General features: G+C 40.9%; 1 protein-coding gene and 1 long non-coding RNA gene across 9 annotated transcripts in view; one reads left to right on the plus strand and one right to left on the minus strand.

The window, feature by feature from the left end:
• FAM135A (family with sequence similarity 135 member A) overlaps positions 1-24,824 on the plus strand; it is a 124,870-nt gene that overhangs the window by 15,828 nt on the left and 84,218 nt on the right. For 6 of the 8 annotated variants that reach the window (XM_038395139.2, XM_043510446.1, XM_038395142.2 and 3 more), the window contains exons 2-4: positions 5,118-5,200; positions 7,792-7,914; positions 24,670-24,749. In XM_038395139.2, coding sequence (XP_038251067.1) covers positions 7,838-7,914; positions 24,670-24,749 — 157 coding nt within the window. In that variant the 5' untranslated portion in view covers positions 5,118-5,200; positions 7,792-7,837. Of the gene's footprint in view, positions 1-4,341; positions 4,427-5,117; positions 5,201-7,791; positions 7,915-24,669; positions 24,750-24,824 lie in introns of all 8 variants that reach the window. The other 2 variants (XM_038395144.2, XM_038395137.2) reach the window with 1 other exon arrangement.
• On the minus strand, positions 9,812-18,717 carry LOC119852944. The gene is made up of 3 exons (XR_005291906.2): positions 18,237-18,717; positions 16,939-17,035; positions 9,812-11,727 (listed from the first exon to the last, which is right to left on the minus strand). It is a non-coding gene; the product is annotated as an uncharacterized LOC119852944 (long non-coding RNA).

Raw genomic sequence — 24,824 nt, forward strand, 5'->3', positions numbered from 1 at the left:
TTGCAACTTTTAAAAATAGGATCTTTTTGTGGTGGGGAGATGGAGGAGAACAAAAAACACATGCCACCTTTTAAAACTCCTATTTTAAAGTGTTCTGATGCTTCAAGCATTAGACTCTAATTTTTCGACTATGAACGGAAATATTAAAAAAAAGTTAAAAAAAAAAAATAAGGTGGTTCTTATTCCTGCTGGGGAAAAAATAACAGTTATTGAACTGTTTAGAAGCTTACATGAGAATAGGAATGGGTGGAGTCAATGGTGATTTGATAGAGGAGCATGTGGCTAGTGAGTAGGATCAGCTGTCTGTATGTTCTGGAGGGAAATGGGTGAAACTATGAGTGATAAGGAGGGCATTGTTTACTAAAATCCAAATACCTGGAAGGTGAGTTGGGCTTCTTATAACCTGGATTTGTATAGCAGTTCATCTTATTTTTTATTCATCATAACATTTTATTTAATAGGTCATTTCTCATTCTAACTGAAATAAATTTGAAAGCTGCAAACTGGTGTTTACCAAACATCAGTATCTGAATTTGTGACTCAACATGACAAGTAAATAGCAGAAAAAAGCAATCAAATTAATAACTAGTCTAATGTAAATGTTGTAACCAGTAGTTTAAATAGTAGCATTAAAAGGATTCATGCTCCTCTCAAAAAGCACAGAAAACTGGTTCCCTTGGATTCATCAGGATCACCAAATGTGTGACTAAATGTGCTGCTGAAGGTGTTTAGAGCTGATGGCGAAGTATGAAACATTTTTAAGGCCATTGTTTCTGAAACATATACATGATAATTTTAAGTCTCTGCAAGGCCTTCTCGCAACTCTTCAATATTGGCTTTGTTTTAGAGCAGTCTGTCTATTTTAGACACTCAAAAAATTGCAAAGATCGGTTTATTCATAAAAGCAACAAAGGCATAAGTTGGACTTGATAAGATTGCTACATTCCTTTATGCTAACTTTTTCCTTCAGTGTAGCACAATATTAGAGACACATGATTGAAGTACTTTGTCCTAGAAATAATTCTGCACACAAATTTAAATTCTAATCCACTTCTAGATGCTGCAAGTGAAAAAATAGAGAGAAAATTAAAGGAATTACTCTAACATTAATACAAGATGATTAGTCTGTTTTGATAATGACTATAAGAATCCATTCTAATAAAAATGCTATTGGCTTTGCAGCTGAAAAGAAAATTGTCCAAGTTGCTAGAGGTGCCATCTGGGAATGCAGAGTAAAGTATGGCTCTTTGCCACTTGTTCAGTCATCTCAGGATGAAAACATAACAGGTTTATCATCCTATACTTATGATGTATAGGTGTTCACACATACTATTTAAACATTTTTGAAAAAGAAGTAACATTTAACACTCTAAAGCAGTGTTTCCCAAACTTGGGATGTCGCTTGTGCAGGGAAAGGCCCTGTACATCCGCCGGCCCGTGCCACTTCCTGCAGCCACTGTTGACTGGGCACAGTGATCAGCCAGACCTTTAGAAAGGTAAGCAAACTGGCCGGACCCCCCAGGGGCTTTCCCTGCACAAGCAGCATCCCAAGTTTTGGAAACGCTACTCTAAAGCAAGTTGTGAAATGTGAAAAATTTTTCTGTGACCATCACCTCTTTTATGGTCACCAGTCTGAAGAAGGTGGTCCAGATGACACTTGGTGGATCTCACAGGAAGATTTTCTCTCTACTAGGGTTGCCAGTTTTGGTTAAAAGTATTCCTGGAGATTTCCTCGCACGACATAAGCTTTAATTAAAGATTCTTTAATTCCTGGAGATGCCAGGATAATCCTGGAGACTCAGCAACTATAAACATTTTGAAATTAGCACTGAAAAGTTTAGGACTTTGATCCAAACATATTATATATTGTGCAAAAATGGAACTCGAGGCTCTAAATTTAAAAAACAAGCAAAGGTTTCCAAGAAATTGGACAGATGAAGAACATATTACATGATTATTATAGCCTCAGCAGAAATCTGATTTGATCAAATTAATAAAAAATGAAGATACTAAGGAAATACCATAACTGATACCAAAAAAAGGTCATTGGTTCACTCCATAACAGGATAAAAAGGCTATGTGTCTAATGAATTGTCAGTCTGAGTTTGTTCCTTTTTTCTCCTAGCATTTAAAACCAAACACCTAAATCTGTGTGCAAAGAATGTTGTGTTAAAGTTCCTTCCATCAAAATAGTGAAAAATAGCGGAAGACAGAACAGTTGAATTCAGAATTTTGTCAATTTTAAAAGGCCTGTATTCATATACAAACAGCTTGGAATCAATTGGGCATGTTTTTAGCACATTTAAATTAGGTAGTGAAAAAGTAAAGAAGGCTTTGATCCAGCTCTCACATCTCTACATGTGTTCCCTTGCAACTGCATGAAGCCTCAGTGGAATCTCAGGTGCCACAGGTGCTGGCTTCCTCCTTTCCAAGGGGGTGCTCTACACCCGCTCAGCCCCTGCCGCCTCCACCCCTTCCCCCTCACCCTCGCCCTGCCCCTGTCTCTTCCCACCCCTGCTCTGCCCCGTCCTGCCTCTTCCTGCCCAGTTTCACCCTCTCCCCCCAAGTGCGACCAGTCTCTGCTCCTCCCCTCCCCACCAGCGCCTCCCACATGCCATGGAACAGCTGATTGTGGCGGGCAGGAGATGCTGGGAGGAGTTGATTGGTAGGGCCACCGGCAGATGGGAGGCGCTGGTGAGCTGGCTGCTGGTGGGTGCTAAGCAACCTCGCTTCCTCGTTCAGACGTGTGAAAAATTCACCCCCTGGAGGCATGTAGTTAAGCTGACCTACGCCTCGTTGTAGAGACTGCTAGGATGTAGAGACTTCTAGGTCAGTGGAAAAATTCTTGAGGGGGTGGCTACTAATGTTCCCTCTAATTTTTAACAGGCCGTGTGTGCAAAAAATTTGTTCTGTGCTGCCGCCAAAGCAAAAAAAAAGCCAGAGTGCCGAAGCCGGAGTTCGCGGGGTGTTTTGCCGTGCGCACAGGGTTTAAGATCTGTGTGCGTGCACAGACATGCACAGCTTAGAGGGAACAGTGGTGCCTACTACAGTGACAGAAAAACCCCTTCCGTTGCTGTAATAAGTGTACTCTGCAGTACTATACTGCGTAGCTCTGTTTTAGCCATGTTTAGCTTGAATCAATGGCTAGACGTCAATGAGGCATGTCAGACAGTTTGAGATTTTAGTTACAGCACATGAACGCGTTTCTGGAATAGTGAGGTGCCCGTGCAAAAAGAATGAAGATGCAAAAAGAACAGGAGTACTTGTGGCACCTTAGAAACTAACAAACTTATTTGAGCATAAGCTTTTGTGGGCGACAGCCCGCTTCATTGGATGCATGCAGTGGAAGGTACAGTAGGATGATTTTATATACACAGAGATCATGAAACAATGGGTGTTACCATACGCACTATAACGACAGTGATCAGGTAAGGTGAGCTATTACCGCAGGAGAGAAAAAACAAAATAAAACCCTTTTGTAGTGATAATCAAGATGGGCCGTTTCCAGCAGTTGACAAGAACGTGTAAGGAACGGGGGGGGGGGAATAAACATGGGGGAATAGTTTTACTTTGTATAATGACACATCCACTCCCAGTCTTTATTCAAACCTAATTTAATGGTGTCCAGTTTGCAAATTAATTCCAATTCAGCAGTCTCTCATTGAAGTCTGTTTTTGAAGTTTTTTTGTTGTAATATTGCAACTTTTAGGTTTCTAATCGAGCGACCAGAGAGATTGAAGCGTTCTCCGACCGGTTTTTGAATGTTATAATTCTTGACGTCTGATTTGTGTCCATTTATTTTTTTACGTAACGAATGTCCGGTTTGGCCAATGTATATGGCAGAGGGTCGATGCTGGCACATGATGCCATATATCACATTGGTAGATGTGCAGGTGAACAAGCCTCTGATAGTGTGGCTCATGTGATTAGGCCCTATGATGGTATCCTCTGATATGTGGACACAGTTGGCAATGGGCTTTGTTGCAAGGATAGGTTCCTGGGTTAGTGGTTTTTGTTTTTTAGTTCTCCTGTTCTTTTTGCGGATACAGACTAACACAGCTGCTACTCTGAAACCCACCATATAGATGGTAATTGAATTTGTGTTTGCATAAATTGCAAAGGGAGATAAGGTGTAGAGGGAGAAGAGACGGGGACCAAGGACAGAAGCCTGTAGAACTCCCCCCAAAAAGTTGGAGGACTATCCTCCACAGGACTCACTGAAGGAGCAGTAAGAGACTAGGAGAACCACAAGATTACAAGCTCGTGTAATTTACTGTCTTCTCTCCTCCCTTCATCGTTTTATATATTTCTGCTGTTCAGTCTCTTCTCACTGTGTTTTAGTGCTGTGACGGTCAACTGCTTCCTCAGAATTTAAATTGTGATTGAATCGCTAGGATTTTAGGACTAAAAATGTCAACTACTCAACGTGAGTTTTTTCCAAGTTGTTATCTATTGTATGTCTTAAACTGTTTTTAAAAACGAGTGTGGGGAAATATGTATTACACACTCTGTAAGCAAAAGACGTGAAATCCTGTCCCTATTGATGTCAATTGGGGTTTTGCCAGTGACATTAGTGGGAGCAGGCTTTCACCCCAAATCCTTGGGATTGAAAGGCACTGCGTTAAGAATGACCCACCAAGAAAAATTGCATGTATTTTTTTTATACTGTACTTTTATTCGTTGATTTTTTCTCCCCTCTGAAGCTAAGGCAACAACAGTTTAAATTTTATAGCTGTACAAGCCTACAGAAGTAAGTTTGGGCACTGTTTCTTTGCAGTTGTGAGGGATACAGAAAGGAAAACTGCAATCTGTTTGAACCATCCTTAATAAAAAGAAGTAGAGTTCAGTGTATTGAAATATGTCTGAATCCTGTTTTCTGCCTGCCTGAAATCCAAAGCAGATTGGGAAAATAAAAGTCTCTGACAGTACTTTCATTCACTTAAACGCCTGGATTGTTCATGAATATGTTGGAGATAGAATTATTCTTCACTAACGTTTTGTTAATCTGTTACCTTCAAACACATGAGGAAAAGTTAGGAAAAATAGTGAATGTTGAGCTATGTGTGCTTACATTGAGAGGTACAATTAATTATTATTATTATTATTATTGTTTTTAGTGTAAACATGTTTTTGATCGCAGTAATGGAGAATTGGAAGACTGACTATTTCACGTATTAAAATGGATTGTTTACTAGTAGAGGTAAGAAACAAAGATTTTTCTTCTAATAGTTTATTGACCCTTTTTTGTTACCTAACATCCATGCAACTCCTACTACAGCCAGTGAGAATTAAAGATGGCAATGAAAGCAGAATTTTGGTCCTTAGTATACAATAGAATGATTGTAACTGGTATCTGAATCGCTAATTATAGTTTAATGTAAGGATTTCCATTCCTAATGCTTAATACTATTGAATTTCAAAATGATCTTCAGATTTTACCTGTGTTAAAAGAACTAGACACAGTACAGTAGAATTTCAGAGTTTCGAACTCCAGAATTTTGAACTGACTGTTTAACCACACACCTGATTTGGAACCAGAAGTATGCAATCAGGCAGCAGCTGAGTCAAAAAGCAAATGCAGCACAGTACTGTGTTTAAACATAAACTATTAAAAAAAATAAAGGGAAAGTTTTTAATAAACTGTTTCTGTGCTTGTTGCATTTAAATTAAAATGGTTAAAAGCAGAATTTTTCTTCTGCATGGTAAGGTTTCAAAGCAGTATTAAGTCAATGTTCAATTGTAAACTTTGGAAAGAACAACCATAATGCTTTGCAAAAAGAAAAGGAGTACTTGTGGCACCTTAGAGACTAACAAATTTATTAGAGCATAAGCTTTCGTGAGCTACAGCTCACTCATCCGATGAAGTGAGCTGTAGCTCACGAAAGCTTATGCTCTAATAAATTTGTTAGTCTCTAAGGTGCCACAAGTACTCCTTTTCTTTTTGTGAATACAGACTAACACGGCTGCTACTCTGAAACATAATGTTTTGGTCAGAGTTACGAATATTTTAGAGTTATGAACAAGCTCCATTCCCAAGACGTTCGTAACTGAGGTTCTACTGTACTTTTACTAAAACTTTGCATTAGTTCTGGTCTTTGTATTAACATACACTTCACTTTCATTATAAGGTCTGCTGTAATCTATGTCTGACGTTTTACATAACTGCACTGACTCCTGTTGTGTGCAATGTGGTTGTAGCTCGGGATATTGAAGAGACACACTGGATGAGGTAATATCTTTTATTGGACCAGCTTCTTTTTGTGGTAGAGGCAAGCTTTTGAGCCACACGGGTCTGAAGAAGACAGTGTGGCTCGAACACTTGTTGCGGGCTATGTCTATACTACTGTGGTAAGTCAACCTACGCTACACAACTCCAGTTACGTGAGTAAAGTAGCTGGAGTCAACGTACCTTAGGTCGAGTTACCGCGGGGGATAGATGGGAGAAAATCTCCCATTGACTTACTTTACCCTTCTCATTGGGGGTAGAGTACAGGGGTTGACTGGAGAGCGATCTGCAGTCGATTTGGGAGCGGGGGGTGGTCTTTACTAGACCTGCTAAATTGACCGCCGGTGGATCAATCTCACACTCTCGATCCCTGCTGTAGTGTAGACCTGCCCTCTCTCTCCAGCAGAAGTTGGTCCAATACAAGATATATTACCTCACCCACCTTGTCTCTTGATTCCTGTTGCTTATATATAGCTAGTTTTCCACAAAGCAATCCACTGTTTCTTAGGCAGGAGATGAGTGTTGAGTTAAAGAAACACCTCTTTCTGGATGCTAATCACCTGTTTTAAGACCCAATATGGACTAGCCTTATCTGATTATTTTCATAGTACTGCTACTAGTTGAATTTTTGTTAATTAAAAGGCAAATTTTTGCTGCTGTTGAAGTCAGTTGAAATTTAGCTGTTGATCTCAGTGGTATGAGGTTTTGGCCATGTGCAAAGAAACGCTTTTAAGGTTCTGTTTTCTTCTTTTTACTTCAGCTTTTTTGGTGCTACAACATATGTAACGAACAGGAATCATAGATATAAACAAACATTATTGGAGAAGAAACTCCAACCTATACAATCTGTTAATGATTTGTAACTTTTTAAACTGTACAGTAGGAAGAATGTTGAAATTCAAGACACTGTTCTTGCTTGCACTGACATGATTTAAACTGAAGTGGAACATAGTGATTCAGTCTGTTTTTAAAATTGATAACCATCATAAAAAGTGAATTAAGCAAAGGAATGTCAAAATAGTGTTCTATGTGGTTAGGATTAAATGGGGTCCTAGCAATATTATTCTTTTTATTTTTATGGCTGAAAATGGATGTGAAGACTTGTTATAAAAGAAATATAAAATCATTTTTTAAAAGGGCTAGATAGTGGTTTTGTCAGAAGCCCTGCGTATGGGATGGCATGAAGGTGCACTGGACCTAGGAGCAGTGCAGGGAAAGTATTGTGCCTTAGAGAAGCGAGACTCCTTCCCTCACATTGTTTTGGGGTTAGTAATTTGCTACTGGCCAACACCTATATTTAAATTACTAACCCCCCATCCCACATACTGGCTCAGCTGCACTAGCCAAGTGTGTTTTGGGTTGGAGATCTGGAGCTGAATCAAGGATTGTCAGTAGGAACTGCTGGCATGCAACATCTTCTTACTCCTAATGTACTCAGACTCAAAGTGCAGAGAGGCAGTGTGGAAGCTTATGCACAGCCCATGCCACATACTGGTCCTGAAGAAAAAAAGTGTCTTCTTGCTTCTGACTCCAAAAAAAAAATTGTTTTCTCTGTTTGTTTTCAGTAACTAAGGTGCAGACAACAATTTTGGCTTATGCAGCTACATAAAAATGAGTGAAGTACAGGCTATGGTAGAATTCTCCGTGGAGCTCCACAAATTCTACAATGTGGATTTGTTTCAAAGAGGGTACGTACTGCATTCTTCCAAAATGAAGAGGAAATTGTACTGTAGTGAATGGCTTTTACTGAAAAATCTTAATGTTTAAGTTCTGTCATTATACTTTCAAGATATGTGGATATACTGGCATTGTAAACCAAGTTCAACAGATATGCCTATCTTTGCCATAGTGACGATTCATGTTTTATTACTAGTTTTGTATGGTGACTAGAAAATTAAGTGTTTACTGCTTATTAGAAAAATAGCTGTGAAGAGCAGCTACTTTCTTGGAGTTTACATAAAGGTTCAAAAATCTTAGGCATAGAACTTCAGCTAATATCAAATACTTGTCGTCTGATGGGAGAGGGGTGAAAGGGCTACAAATTCTGAATGTGGATTATGCTCTTGTCCAGGCCATTGCTCTCTTCCACCTTGACTAGTGTAATCTCACTGGTTTTAACTAATACAGCCTTGTTTTCTCAAGTCCATTTAAAATGTTGCTGCCAAAAATCATCTTCCTAGCTTATTGTGACAATGGCACATCATACGTGAGCTCCTCCACTGTGTCTCCTGTTTATCTAGTCTTTCATCTCATTGCATCATGCCTCAACACTGTGTGCAGTTCTGGTCTCCCATGTTTAAAAAGGATGAATTCAAACTGGAGCAGGTACAGAGAAGGGCTACTAGGATGATCCGAGGAATGGAAAACTTGTCTTATGAAAGGAGACTTAAGGAGCTTGGCTTGTTTAGCCTAACTAAAAGAAGGTTGAGGGGAGATATGATTGCTCTCTATAAATATATCAGAGGGATAAATACAGGAGAGGGAGAGGAATTATTTAAGCTCAGCACCAATGTGGACACAAGAACAAATGGGTATAAACTGGCCACCAGGAAGTTTAGACTTGAAATCAGACGAAGGTTTTTAACCATCAGAGGAGTGAAGTTTTGGAATAGCCTTCCAAGGGAAGCAGTGGGGGCAAAAGATCTATCTGGCTTTAAGATTCTACTCGATAAGTTTATGGAGGAGATGGTATGATGGGATAATGGGATTTTGGTAAGTAATTGATCTTTAAATATTCAGGGTAAATAGGCCAAATCCCCTGAGATGGGATATTAGATGGATGGGATCTGAGTTACTATAGAAAATTCTTTCCTGGGTATCTGGCTGGTGAATCTTGCCCATATGCTCAGGGTTTAGCTGATTGCCATATTTGGGGTCGGGAAGGAATTTTCCTCCAGGGCAGATTGGAGAGGCCCTGGAGGTTTTTCGCCTTCCTCTGTAGCATGGGGCATGGTTGACTTGAGGGAGGCTTCTCTGCTCCTTGAAGTCTTTGAACCATGATTTAAGGACTTCAATAGCTCAGAGATGGGTGAGGTTTTTCATAGGAGTGGGTGGGTGAGATTCTGTGGCCTGCGCTGTGCAGGAGGTCGGACTAGATGATCAGAATGGTCCCTTCTGATCTTAGAATCTATGAATCTATGAAACACAGATGTCTCTCTTTCCCACTTGTCCATTTCTTCCACTAGCACCTGCGTGGGTTCTTCTACTCCATCCCTTATGCATCAGACCCTGAGAAAATCACAGATTTGTTTAAAAAAAATAATACAGCCCATGTCATGGGTAAATGTTCCAATTTCACAGGATATGCACAGCCCCCAGGCCCTCTCCCTCCCCAGCAGGGATTTGGAAGTGGGTATCCTGCTTCTGCTTGCCTGCTTAGGCTGCAGCTACTCATTAGAGGTTAGTGGGCCGGGCCTATCCCAGGAAGAGTGGGCGAATGGTGGGAGAATGGGGAGGTTTCCTCACCCCATGGTGGTGGCTGGTCCAACCCAGCCTGGCCTGGGGTAGGGATTAAGGCCCAGTTTACTCTGAGATCAGCTCCAGCCCAGACCACTGCTGCTGCTTCCTATCCAGCCAGCAGGGAGAAGGGGGCAGTGCTGACCATGTAGTGACTAGGAATCTCAGTCCAACGAGCCCCATAGCAGGCCCCTCAGGCTGGGGGAGACATCAGTGTTGGATGGCAAGGAGCTGCTGAGACTAGGATCCATCACCCCCCTGATAGTTGTGTATCTAAGCTTCATGAGTGCTTGTAAAAATTTGTGTGTGCATGTAAAATATAGCTTTTTTATTTAATATAGTAAAACTTGTAGGAACCACTACAAAATATCCAGTTCTTCGAGTAGTGTTCCTGTGGGTGCTCCACTTCAGGTGTGTATGCGCCCTGTGCCTTTGATCAGAGATTTTTGGTAGTGGTGGCCATTTGGTCCATGCATGTGACCTACGCATCCTGGTGCCCCACACCAAGGCTATTTGGAGCTGCAGAGGTAAACTGCTCTCAGTGCCTTCGGTCTGAGATGCAGCATGTGTCTGTTCTCCTTTTAGGATTTAGGTAGTTTATAATTACTTTTAGTGTTTCCTTTGTTTTTCCTTTCCCCCCCTAAAAATAAAATCCTTTTATTCTTATAGCTAGATAGTAGTTTAGAATTTCCCCTTCTTGGGTTGTCTCTTGTTGTTTTTTCTCAGGAATGCCAGGTTCCTCAGGATTCAAGAGGTGCCTCTCCTTCTGAGAGGTTATTTCAGTCAGTGACAGGCTTTCCCAGTACCTGCATTGTTAGTGTGATATCCATATTCCTAGTAAGTGCAAGATCTGTACATCCTTCAGGGGTAGATTTTTGAAGAAAAAAAATTGGGAGATAAAGTTTAAGCTACTAATGATAGAACAAGCCTTATGTCCAGCTTTGGATCCAGAGGCAGAAGACCCCCCACCCCTCCCAGTACATAGACCTCTCAGTACTCCTAATGCCCCACAAGATCTCAGTCATTGGAAACAGCTAGAGACGTAGGCAGTACTGTGTCACTGACTACTTCTGTGCTACTGCAGTTCTCATCTATATCTTCCTCTAAACAAAGGAGAGAGGTGTAAATCTCCAACAAGATCTTGGTCACCCACGCACAACAGGGCTACAGAGACCTCAGGTCGCAAGGGGAGTTCAGCATAGGCTCTGAGTGATGCAGGTACTGCAAAAGCAAAGAAGAAAACTCAGTCTAAGACTGACTTTGGATATCTGGATCCTGACTGACAGAGACAGAGGTGTCCCGGAATAGCACTTGGTACCGATATCAAGGAAGACAACTGTAGCGAAGACCACTAGACCCTATATAATACTGTGGGAGTCAGAGCCGATGCACTCACAGGCCAAGCGCTCAGTGCTGGCTACATCAGTACTGAAGCCATCCTCCATAGGCCGTCCCAGGCCAGTCTTTGTTACGGTCAGTACCACAAGAGTTTAGGTACCCTAAACACTTGTTAGTCTCTTCAGAGTGTTGGGGGTTTGTCAGCAGCAAGACCCTCTCAGTCACTGATCTCTGTATCACATAGGGAACCAGGCTTGCCCTAATCTACTTTGCAAATTGAACAGCTCCCCTCCTTGACCCCTGGAGAATGTGTAAGAGGACTCTTCAGATTTTCAGGTCTTGGTGTAGGGTTCCCCAGAACACATCACTCTCCCTCCTACACTGATGTTTTACAAGAGAATAGACCTCAAATGACACCCTCCTGGCAGGAACACAGATATATGTCTCCATCTTTGCCTTTTGGCGTTCCTCAGTGGCCTTGCTGGATCCCTGGGTGTTGCAACTCCAGCAATTTGTGACGAGGTCTTCACACTGTTGGAGAGAACAAGGCATCATCTTCAACCTTCTTTGTCACCACCCATGCCAGAGGATGAGACCCGTGAGGAGAAAGATGCAAGGACAGACAAGGAGGTGACACCTCTTACAAATATTTCCTCTTCTTCACCTGATGCGTCATGCCTCCACCACCTTCCAGAACAGGGACACCACTGGAGGAAGAAGGAGAGGTTATTCATTTTGTGCAGGAACTGTATTGTTAGAGATGTGTCCCTCTGGGGGTGCTCTGCTACCTGCCCTCTTTTCATTCTGCTTCAGAGTCACCTTTATGGGACTTTGTGATGGAGAAGGAATGGAGGGTAGTTTGCCTGTGGGGGCAGGAGGATATGTGGGAAATATGCATGGGCTGAACAGGCACTGCTACCAAAAAAATCTGTGATCAAAGGTGAAGAACACAAATGTGCCTGAAGTGGAGGCCTCATGAGAGGGTATATCTTAAAAAAAACCTCCAGTCTACTGGACAAGGTGAGTAACCTCTCCATTCTTTCTCTAAGAAGAAAGAATCAACCAGTATAATCCTTGTGATTTATTTTTTGAACTAAACTATCCAACTGATTGCGTAGCATTATGATATAAAGGTCCTTTGTACATTCCCTAACAAACTGTAGGCTTGTCTACACAGGAACACTCGGAAAAGTTAATCTGAATTAACTAAAAGTGTTAATTTAATAATCGATTAGTTACAGGACATTAAATCCCTCTGCGAACACACTCATTTTGGATTAAATTGGCCTTAATTCTGTTCCCCTACCTCTGCCAGATTCCCACAACTCTAGCCTAGAGGGTAATAAAATTTGAATGGTGCTAGCTATTACGTAGTTATGTTCAGAAATGATGGTCAAGCAAGATTCTTCCAGAACTCTGCTTTTGGCAATCATTTTTCCAGTACTAGAGAGAACAGTCTAACACTGTTTGTTCATAATTAGGTCCATAGATCCATGACAGTGGTTCTCTATGCAGCTTGCCAAATCAGTGGCAGGAGAGGTCTGACTCCATCTCTGAGAGACCTGCAGTTTTTCACCTGCTTCCACAGCTGCAGGCAAGCAGACCAGCTCCTTCTGCTGCAGAATTAATTTAAAAAAAAAAAACAAAAAAAACAACAAAACAAAACACCACACTTAAATGGGCTTAAAATTTCCAGGTTCTCAAGTCTGCCTTTATTGGCAGAAGGAATTCCTTTTCTCCCCACTGGGACACACTGTACCTGCTCATCCCCATGCAGAGTACAGCTTGGGGGGAGAAGGCTAAGAAGAAAGAGAAAAGCAGCAACTGTCTCCTGTACCTCCCTGCAGATTGAGTGCCTACATGGAGATCAGTGAGTGTTCTATGACGACCCAGGCCCCTCTCGTGCTCATGTGTTCTTCATCCTCCTGAAGTGCACAGTTTTTATGGGTTCTTAACCTGGTTCTCAATGCCATTCCAAGCCCTCCATTTGAACTACTCATAAAGGTGTCATTACTTTCTAACCATTACTTTCTAACCATTAAAGTAGCAGTCTTGCAAGTAAAAGTGATTGCTATCAAAGTATCTGAGTTAGGAGCTGTTTCTCTGGAACCTCAGTACTTCACCTTCCATAAAGAAAGTGATTCTCAGAACCGATCCTACCTTCATACCAAAGACTAGGTCCCAGCCCACAGAGTACAGGAAATTATCCTTCTATCCTTCTTCCCAGCTTCGGTACACCTCAAAGAGAAATTGTGGCATACTTTAACAGAGTTTCCAAAGCATGTATTCATTGCACAACTCAATTTGGAAAGGTGAATGCTTCTTTGTGCTTTATCTGATGTGGAAGGGAAAGAAGGCCTTAGTCTGCGATTTCCAGAGGGAAAAGATTATATCTCAAAGGCAAACAAGCAAAAAAAAAAAAAAAAAAAACCACACACACTCATCTTCCAAAATGAGAGGTCATTCCTTCAGAGCTTTGGCAACTTCATGGACATAAAGATCACTTGCTTCATACAAGGAAATGTACAAAGCAGCAACCTGTTTAACTGTTCATACCTTCTTCAGATTCTCCAGTTGGATATCCAGTCATCATCTGGAGTTACCTTTGATAGATAGGTACTCTATGCTTGTAGCATTTCATTAACTATAATGAAATGGGTTACTGTCTCTCACATCTATTACATAAATGTATACACGCCACCCCTGTCCAACCTGAATGGATATCATGGATCTGTGGATCTCGTTACCAATAAGAATGAGTAATTAACTGTGCCTTACCTGGAAATTTCCTTTCTTAGAGTAATGAGGACAACACATCCAACCCACCCTGAGTGAACTTTTAACTGGGAGAAGATGACATGTATTGCCAGTCAAAGTTGGTTATTCATTGAATGCCTTGCTCTGTAGGAGGTCGTATTTAGTCTTAGTGCATAATATTCCTTACTAATATAGAGTGGATAGAGATTTCCTTGGCTGTGGAAGTGTCCCAACTGCTGATTTCTCAGAGGTAGAGACAAACCTTCCCTGTCGCTTCTTGGCAGGTCTGGTCCGTCTCCAAAGCTGTATAGAAAAGCGACATAATGCTATGATCTGTGGACCTCATTCCTCCTAGAAAGGAAATTTTCACATAAGGCACAAATACATTTCCCTAGTGTGCCTGGTGTGGATCAAAAATCCCCTTTCCTAGTTAGTCTGTAGAATTGATGAGATTTGTATTTTAATATTGTTAGGTTTGGATGCAAATCATATTTCAGCATGTGGGGCTTTAACAATTATTATTTGTATTGTAATAGCATTCAAAATATGTTGGGTGCTGTACAAACACAAAAACACTGTCCTTGCCTTGAAAAGCTTACAGTCTAATCTAAATAGACAAGACAGACAAATAGGCCAACAACAGACAAGCCAAATGTTTGAGGAGATGATAGGAATATGTCTAGTTGTCTTTCCTGTTTTTCTTGTCCGACTATTCCGCTGTCATATGACAATAGTAAAGTGTCATGGACAGATTTGTTTTCTTGAACTGAACTAAGAAGATTAATATAATCCCTCAAGATCTCTTCACTGCACTGGGGTAGCTTCCCCAGTTTACCCCTAACTGGCTTCTTTCTACAGATGTTTTCATTAGTAATCAAATCCTAAAAGTATACACACCTGTTCAGTAAGTGTAGGCTTCTTCTTCCTTCACTTAGGCTATTGTATGAATATCATTGCCATTAGGGTTATATGGCAGTTTAACTTTTTAAGCAGGTGAAGGTGGCCAACTTTTTCTTCTGTGCTTAGTACTGTGATCAGCTTCAATCACAGGTGCACTAACTCAGGATACAGTTATGTCCAGTGATTATGTCCAGCAGCTACATCATGTCCTAGGTTTCTTCATTTGGCAAACTCCTGGTTTCATCTTGGGTAAGCTTTTTGTTATATTCCAATAGCTTAAAAAAAAAGAGCCTGAGACTACCAATATTTGGTGTGTCACATCTCATCCTGGCGTTTTTAAGCAAGGCTGGCAAATGTAGGTATACTTAAAGTTTGCAGCATTCTGTTGGTCCACCAATAAGTAGCTGAGCTTATCCCAATAACTGACATGTAGTTGCCCTAACAGCTAGGAAGAGTTAATGTGAGGTCATGATTTGGCTGAAGTGATTTAAACATTACAAATCCTCACATTGACTGATACGCACAATGAATGAAGAGGAGCTCTTGTTCTGTTTGTCTGTAAATCATTTTGTTTTTCATCATTCTTTTTATTGCTGAATTTTACTCAAGGCATTATTGTTTCTTTTTGAAACACACTTCCATAAATAGGATACAAAAATATCAAGCTGCCCTATCACACATTTTAAATTGTTATAGCCAATGAAAAATCTAGAGCTTCCCAAAATGTTTTCTATTTTGCAAGTTTTAACAATGTAATCAGCATTAAGCATATGTCCTTTCTGATTCTTTTAAAGATATTAGATCCAACACAGGATACAAGTGGATTCCCTCAAGATAGGAAAGCAAAAGTTTACATTCGAATTCTCTGAACTCGAAAGAGATGGAGGACAGTGAGATGGGTGACAAATACTTTTGCCTCAATATTAAAGGGGTATTGTCAGATTGATTTTTAAATCAAAATGTAGGTCTTGTACAATCTTACAAAAACAAAAGTAGTAGAATGGTGGGGGGGTTGGTTTGTTGTTTTTTAATTCAAGTGAAAAATAGTTTATTATTTGAAGACTACCATCTTTTCAGGATTTCTTACCCTGTGCAAACACCATCTAGAAGTCCCAAAAGTGAAAGGTTTGGAGGTCTGCACACATTAACAGATGGAACACTTCAAATAGAGCTGGGCAAAATTTTTCAGACTAAGTTTATGCACTGAAAATATCAGTTTTAGCCAATATAAAAGTGTTCCTGAATTTGATCCAGTTAGTTTTTGCTGGGAAAAACTTTTTTCAGGCCAGCATACCATCTGTGGTTATGTTGGCACTGCAATAAAAGACCCAGTGGCATGGCTGTACATGGTCTGGGTCAGCTGACTCAGGTTCGTGGAACTAAGGGTGTAGGGCTAAAAACTGCAGTGTAGATGTTTGGGCTTGGGCTGGGGCTCTGAGAATTCACAAGCGGGGGGAGGCTCCGTTCAGAGCCTGAATGTCTACACTGCAATTTTTAGTTCAAGCCCCACGAGCCAGAGTCAGCTGACATGGGATCTGAGACTCCATGCTTTGAGTGTTTCATTGTAGCATAGACACGTCCTGTGAGTCCTCATCTGTCAGTGCATCTGTGCCTTCCACTTTATAACATTTAACCCAGTGGTTGGGGCTCTTGCCTGTGATGTGAGAGATCCAGGTTTGATCCTCACTCTGAATCAAGTAAGATCTTCCCCCATCCCATGTGAGCACCCTAACCACTAGGTTATCCGCTGTTCTGGGGCTGTTTACACAATCTCTCCCATTGATCTGTTCCATTTTGTATTAATACTTAAAGATTCATTAGCCCAAAGAAAGAGAGCACTTGAGAATGACTATAGCCTCATGATTAAGGCAGTCACCAGAGCAGTATGAAATGTGGATTCATATCTTCTCTATGTCTAGCTCTAATTTCAACCTTGCTGTGTTAATGGTACCAGCCAACTGGTAGGAACCAACAGGTGAGGTTTTTTGCCACTAATAATTGAGGAGCTTTATTGGGCTGCTCCTTTCAGTAGCCATAACCAGTCAACTTTTTGGCTGGATTTCTTTCTTAGGGTATTCCTCAGTGTTTTAAACAGATTTTACTATTCATTTATTTCTTCTGTCAGATTTAATAAATTGGAATAATTTAGATTTGGTAGTAAGGGCTTTTGAGGTCTCTCTTAGCATTATGATCTCTTCCCTGTTTTACACATTTGTATCTTTTTCCCTTACCCCACGAGAACATACTAGTTTCCTACTTACACTACCACCAAGAGATGGGATGGGATGGGATGCTTTCTTCAGCTACAGGAAGGATGCCCTTGTATTTCTTTCCATCGAATCTCTAGTAGAAAGATTCCTGGCAAAGCAAAGGAGAGTCAGCATTTATTTTCCCTAATTGCTCCAAACTAGCCAAGATAAATATGATTCTCAACTTCGTTTCCAAATACCAAAGCCAAAAAAAGTCCTAGAACAAAACAGCATCATCCTGTGATGGTGGCTAAAGGAGAGAAAATTACTTGTTTCTTTGAAGATATTATAGTGGAACACCAGATTTGCTATAGTTAAGGTTAAGCATCACTCTGTTTAAAAGTCAACTATTCTAAGTGCTCTAAAAATCTGCATTCTGACTCAGATTGCCTTGAAATTTACTGTGCCACATGGGAGTAGTGATAGTGCTAGTTTTCCAAATTTCTGTCATTTGAGCAAAGCGTTCCCAAGACGCCCAGCATTTTACAAAATCGCCTTGTTTTTCTGAAGGTTTTCTTTGTGCACATCTGGGGTTCCAACAGTGGCTGTGATCCTCCATAAACTGATCTCAGTTCCTTGGGATTTATATCAGTTAGTGCACTGCTTTTTTTGCTGAAGCAATGTTGAAAAAGTTACTCAGTTAGGGACTTCAGGTTGACATGTACCAAACTGTCACATCTAAGAGATTGAAGTGAGCATGTATTGTGTTGGGATCAAGAACAGAATGGTGAAATATACCTGACATCAGTCAGAGTAGCTCAGGGTGACACGCTATAGTCATTGAACTCCAGCTATACTCAAATGTGTCATCTGGAATCTGAGAGTAATCATTGGCTATGTTGCTACTTTGTGTCTATAGCAGGGAGTTTTAAAAGAACTGTACTTTGCAAGGCACGCTTCCCAAAAGCATAAAAGGGGCTCTAACTATTTCTGAAAGATAAATAACACCTTACACCGCTATTCTATACAGATATGCAAGAATGGTTGTTGGGCGTGTTGCTTTGAAAGTGGGATAATGGTTTGAGACTGTTTGGAAATTCCCCTAGAGTAGCAGAGTTAATTTAAAAGAGCCTCTAATTTTGTTTTCAACTATTGCTCTGTATACTATAATGCAGCGTATGGTGCCTTAATGGATATTTCCCAAACAAGAGTTTCCAGGTCAAATATGGGTTGATTCACAGGTTGCAAAGAGAATGAAATGGGTGTGCACTGTATTGAGATAGGGAAGAGTCTGTGGAAGTCTGACATCACAGACTTGGAATAACTCAGGGTGATAATCACTGAACCCCAGTGTAAGGGAGCAAACTCACCCTGCGGCACCTCCAGCTGGTCTTGGTCAGGAATCAGCTCACTAGGCTCTGGAGCACCCTCTGCAGGTCAGTGATCCGCCTTACTGCTGACCCCACATCCCTCCCAGACCCAGTGCCCCTTGTCTTTTGGATGGCTGCCCCCTAGCAGTACACCCACTGTCTCTCAGGGTCCCCCCCCTCCTCAGGGGAACCCCCACCCACTATCTCCACCTTGCCTCAGTGTAAGGCTACTGCCAGTCACCAACTGGCATAGTTGTATCAGGGGCAGACTGCAGCGTAAAAGCCACTTATCACTGGCAAGGAGGGGTTTGGATCTGTTGCCTCAGCCTACCCATGGGCTGCCCCCTTTGCAACCTCAATACCTGCCTGGCCTTCTACTAGGCCACAGCCTGGGATTTTTCCAGGTCAGAGCTCCCCAACTCCCATGGCCTTTCCTCAGATCTGCTCCAATCTAGGTACTTTCTGCTCCCTGCAGCCAGGTCTCTCCCTCTTCAAAGGCGAGAGAGAGAGTCAGCTCTTGCCTCACTGCCTACTTATAAGGCCAGCTGAGCCCTAACTGGGGTGTGGCCCCAGCTGAGCCTACTTCCCTACTCAGCCTGGGCTGCATGCCCCAGTCACAGCCCTCTCCTGGGCTGTTCTAAGTCCCTTAGAGCAGCAGCGGGTGTCTACCTTGCTGTACCTGGTCATACTCGTTGACTGAATTTGAGTCCTGCCCTTGGTTGGTATTTGAGAATGACTGCTAGACATAAATGTTATATTTTTAGGTTGGGCACAAGTAGTGCCCCTTTTTCAGCTATTGTTGTTATACTTTTGTGTGATGTCTTAACATGGCTCATGTAAAGTTTACTGAAGATAGTGATACCCACCTGGAAATCAGTTCATGCCCTGAATTCCTTGTGCAGTTTCTCCCTCTCCCTCCCAGAATACTTAGGGTATGTATATACTAGAGCAGAAAGGTGTAAATTCCTGCTTGAAGAGACATACTCAAGCTAGTTCTGATTGAGCTAATGCGCTAAAAAACACATGTAGCCACAGCAGCACAAACTTCAGGAGGGGCTAGCTGCCCTGTGCCTTGGGTCTTGGATGGAATTGTACTTGGAGTGGCTAGTAATTGGGTGGCTCTGGGAGACATGCTGTAGTAATTGAATGGTTTTTGCTAAGGTAAAACTTGGGTTTAGGTCAGGTATAGCAGACTGGAGCAATATATATGGTCTGTGCTCAAACACTGAGTCTATTGAGTGTAAATATTAAAGAGAAGGTTAAAGGATGACTTGATTACAGACTACAAGTACCTACATGAGGAACAAATACTTAATAATGGACTCTTTGGTCTAACAGAGAGAGGTACAACACAATCCAAAAGCTGAAAGTTGAAGCTACACAAATTCATATGGGAAATAAAATTTAAATTTTTAACTGTGAGAGTAATTAACCATTGAAACAATTTACCAAGGGTTGTGGTGGATTCTCCATCACTGGCAATTTTTAGACCAAGATGTTTTTTTCAAAAATATGGTCTAGGAATTATTTTAGGGACATTCTGTGACTGTGCTATACAGGAGTTCAGACTACATGATCACAATGTATGATTATTTCTGGCCTTGTAATCTGTGAACCCCTTCACTCTGCCCAGAGGATTGTTTCTGAGACATTGATTTCATTTACCCCTCAGTAAGCCCCAAAGGCCATTGTCATGTATGCCACCAGACTGTTGACAATTCATATAACAAGTTCTCTGTGCACTGCTATTGACAGTTGCAGTTATTCAACAAAAAAACTTCAAAAACAGACTCCAACGAGAAACAGCAGAACTGGAATTAATCTGCAAACTGGACACCGTTAAATTAGGCTTGAATAAAAACTGGGAGTGGATGAGTCATTACACTAACTAAAAACTATTTCCCCATGCTAATTTTCCCCCTACTGTTACTCGCACCTTCTTGTCAACTGTTTGAAATGGGCCATCCTGATTATCACAACAAAAGTTTTTTTTTTCTCCTGCTGATAATAGCCCACATTAATTGATTGGTCTCGTTAAGAGTTGGTATAGCAACCCCCATTTTTTCTTGTTGTGTGTGTGTGTGTGTGTGTGTGTGTGTGTGTATATGTGTATATATATATATATATATATATATATATATATATATATATATAAAAATCTTCCTCAGGGCCAGCTCTAGGATTTTTGCCATCCCCAAGCAAAAAAAGTTTTGGCTGCCCCCGCTTTTTTTCATGCCTCCCCGCCCCTGGCTCTGCCTCTTCCCTACCCCTTCCCCAAATCCCTGGCCCCGCCTCCTCCCCAGGATGTGCTGCATCCGCCCCCCCATTGCTTCCTGCGGCTCCCCTCCCCACCTGAACGCCCTGCCCTAGCTCACCTCTGCTTCGCCTGCTCCCCTGAACATGCTGCCGCTCTGCTTCTCCCCCTCCCTCTCAGGCGAGGGGAGGAAGCGCATTCAGGGGAGAAGGCAGAGTGGAAGTGAGCGAAGGGGGAGCGAAGGAAGTAACGGGGGATAGAGGAACCGCTCCCCGCCCCAGCTTGCCTCCACTCCACCATCGCCGCCTCCCCCGAGCACGCTGCCGCTCGTCTTCTCTTCCCCCTACCTCCCTGTGCGAAACAGCTGTTTTGCGCACGGCAAGCCTGGGAGGGAGGTGGGAGAAGCCGAGCGGCGGCGGTGCACTCAGAGGAGCAGGCGGAGCGGAGGCGAGCTGGGGTAGCGGGGGCACGTTTCTAGGGGTGGCATGGCCGGCGCTGGAATGCCGTCCCTAGAAATGCGCCGCCTCAAGCACCTGCTTATTTTGCTAGTGCCTAGAGCCGGCCCTGATCTTCTTACTGTATTTTCCACTGCATGCATCTGATGAAGTGGGCTTTAGCCCATGAAAGCTTATGCTCAAATAAATGTGTTAGTCTCTAAGGTGCCACAAGTACTCCTTGTTCTTAATATTCACAGTACTGTATTTGCAAATCAGTAAGGCAGTGTACTGGTGCCCAGTTTTGGAAAATAGAGTGAGAATGTGTGTGTGTGTGCGCACAGGCGAATGTGGTTGTGCGCCTCACTGTAGTTAAGTCATTACTTTAAAAATCAGGGGGTGAGATTTTAATTTACTGTTTACATATTTTGCCCTGAGCTGAACCCCTACAGGATTTTGATATTAGGATTAGAAGGTAAATGTTTTTGTATTAAAAACTGCTTAAAGTATAAATCTGCACTGAGTATCATGAGGCCACCTGTCTTCAAAACAAACAAATAACCCTCTCCCCTCTTGAACTTCATAGTGCAGGTAATGGTATGTGAAGTTTTCCTGAATTGGAAGTGAGTAATGAGAGGAAAAGTAAAGATGATGCAATATATTTTTCATTTAATCATTTTAAACGTTAAACGAATACAGCTCCGGCTCCACTCCAGCTCCAGGCAAAAACCTGCGGCTCCACTGCTCCGGAGCTGCTCTGCACTCCAGCTCCGGGCTCCACTCCAAAGCCCTGGAATACATCCCTCAATCTCTGGATACATTTATGATAAAATAATTTAGAGCTTGCATTGTAGACATTATTGTCATTAAATAATATCATTCAGATGAATTAACTTATTTTGCATGAAATAATTTTTAAAGATTTCAGAAATCTCTCTTCCCTTTTAAAACATACCTTTTCCAAATTCTGTTTTCTTTTCAGTACTCTTTTTGCTTTTAGCTTGCCTCTAGCCGAAGGGGCAGATTAAGATTTCAACTCAGCAAACCATCCCTATGCAGCAAAGTTCTTAATGTTAAGTATGTGTTTAAAGGCTTTGCTGAACTTGGACCCAAGGTCCTGAACCTGCATTGAAAACTGTGCAGATGCAATGATCTGCGCACATGATTCTCTGTGTGTTTGGGAACCAGTTTTGTAGGTAAAGATTCAAATGGGATGAACTCTGAATAAAGTGGCTGACATTTTTCCAAACTGTAAAAACTAAATATTTATTTTATAGAGTATACAAGTTTTTCGTATGTAAAAATGACTTCCAAAACCTAAATTTCTTAAACAGCAGTACACTACACTCTGCTGAAAATCTGAGGTGGACCACCAGAGTTTTGAAGATTACCAGTTGTGTTTAACCACAGTTCAGCTGCTTTAGATTTAAATAAATTAATAAATAGTAAACTTATACAAATGCTAAAAAGGGCATATACTCTAGGTGCCTTTGACATAATTAACTATATCACAAATTGTACCTTCAATGCAGCAGTACGATTCACTATAACCAACCAAAGGTGAGACAGGGAAGTTAAAAGTTTATATCAGTGTCACCTCCAGAAATTTTCTACCTTTGTAATTCCCCCCCAGTTTTAAATACTTGGGGTAAGGAGATGAGCTTTGTGACATGTCCCTCAGAGTATAGGTATTTTGGACTAAGGAGTGGAGCAAATTCTGGTAATATTCAAAATAACATGTCAAGATCTAGGTAGTTATTAGAAAAATGCTATATTTGGATCCAGAAATTATTACATATATTTGATTATATTGTATGTTTAAGATAATGGCCATTGATGAGGGTTGACAGTATGCCGCCTCATCTTGTTTTAACTGAAATCATTATTAGCTATGAGGTGATGCAAAGTCATAGCTAATCCGGTGATGAGAAATAAGTTCCTGTATTAGAATGCGTCCTGTATTAGAATGGATTTCTGTTGTGAAGAGTTCTCCTTTAGTTAAATAATCTCCTCAGTTCCTTACAGTAATAGAACGAGATCTTGGGTATCTAATTTAAGTATTTTGTATGTATTTAATGAAAAATGATCGTTCTTAACTCATGCTTGACAGGTGATGAGTCATTTCTTTGAGTATTTTGTTTTTATAGCTATTTTTTATACAGCTTCATTGTAGGTTTTTGAAAAATTGCAGAGCTTGTAAATTTAATATGGATGCTGTTTTATCACATTTTTAAATGGTGATATTCTAGATTGTGTAAATTGTTCAGGGTAGGGATGGTCTTCCTTTTATCTCTTGTACAAGTATTGAGCACATTATCAGGATTTAATTATTAACAATGCCTTCCAACATCTCACTATTTTTGTCACACTATTTGGGCCAAACTGAAGTTTCTTTTAACTTAGTTTTGTGTAAGGGTTCAAATTTAGAATTGATTTTAGTTACCTAGTTCTTTCTTATGTTACATATGTTATGGTAGTGTTGAGAGGCTCTAGCTGTAACTGGAGCCCTGTTTTGTTCAGTGTTGGTCACAGTATTGCAAAAGAGATGTAATAGAAATAGAGCAGGATGGGAGATTGACATGATTGTGACTGCTTCATTTAGAGAAGAGATGAATAAGAGGAGTATGACTGATGTATACAATAATGAATGGAATACAAATGATAAATCATTCACTGCTAATTATCATTTATCATAATATGAGAATATGGGGACAGTCTGTGAAATTGAAAGAAAGCTAACTTAAAAATGATACAGGTAAATTCTAATACACAATGAATGGTTAACCTGTGGAACTCATTCCCACAAAATATTAGTGAGACTGAGCTTAGTGGGATTCAAAGAATGGATTAGACATGGATATGGGTTATCAGAAATTCTCCATTATGTTAGATGAGAATTAGATGAGATTTTTTTTAAATTGGAAAGTACCAACTTTTGTGCCTCTGATATTTTATGAAGAAGCTTCTTCTATGGGCATGTTATTCCTTAATTGTCCCCTGTAGCTTCTTGCAGTTTCCTGAGAAGCACCAGTTCCTAGAGATGGGATACTAGACTACACATAGCACTGGCTGAATGCAGTGTGGCAGTTCCCAAGTTATGAGCTGTATAAAAATAGAGGTAGACACAGTTCTTGTCCTAAAGACATTATAACCTGATAATGAGCTGGTATAAATGTAAAACCTACCCTTCAGTCTAGCCTTTCCATGATGATGAAAATGGGAAGTAAACAGAACAGGGATCATGTAGTTTACTTTTAGACTTTTATGTCATGGTGATGAGATCAGCAGGAGTTCAGTAGATTAAAAGCAATATTGAAAATGTATTTCCTTGAGATATTTTGACCAAAAACCAAATCAGTATCAATAAGGAACTAGAACGGGGAGGAGGCACTATACGGAAGAGAGACCTAGAAGATTAAATAAAGATGGAAATGAATTGTATAATTTAGGCTTCAGAGTGTATTTGAGTTTTCTACCTATCCTTATAATTAATGATAGGTAATTATGTGGATAGCAAAAAGTTAAAATTGTAACCTCACATTTTAAGGTTTGGAACTCTCTCTCTCTCTCTCTCGCTCCCTCCCTCCCCTCGCCCCACCACTTTTAAAAGTGTGAAACTTAAAGAAGGTCGTGAAAGGAAAATATGTATTTTGTATTAGAATTTTTGAATCTCTGTATATTGGTAAATATATGAGTGACTGTTTATTTCATAGTTTGCAAATTATTTTTTGGTCTCTTTCTTTAGTTTTTACCAGATTCGTGCATCTATGAAAATTCCTCCAAGAGTGCCACACAAATTAGAAGCCAGCTTGTTACCTGTGACAGGTAAGTACAAGAATTTTTATAGTGAATGCAGTCTAGTTTGACTACATTAATTAAGAGGACACCTCCAGGATTTTT

The sequence above is a fragment of the Dermochelys coriacea genome, chromosome 3 (assembly GCF_009764565.3).
Source record: "Dermochelys coriacea isolate rDerCor1 chromosome 3, rDerCor1.pri.v4, whole genome shotgun sequence".
In the NCBI taxonomy this organism is placed as follows: domain Eukaryota; kingdom Metazoa; phylum Chordata; order Testudines; family Dermochelyidae; genus Dermochelys; species Dermochelys coriacea.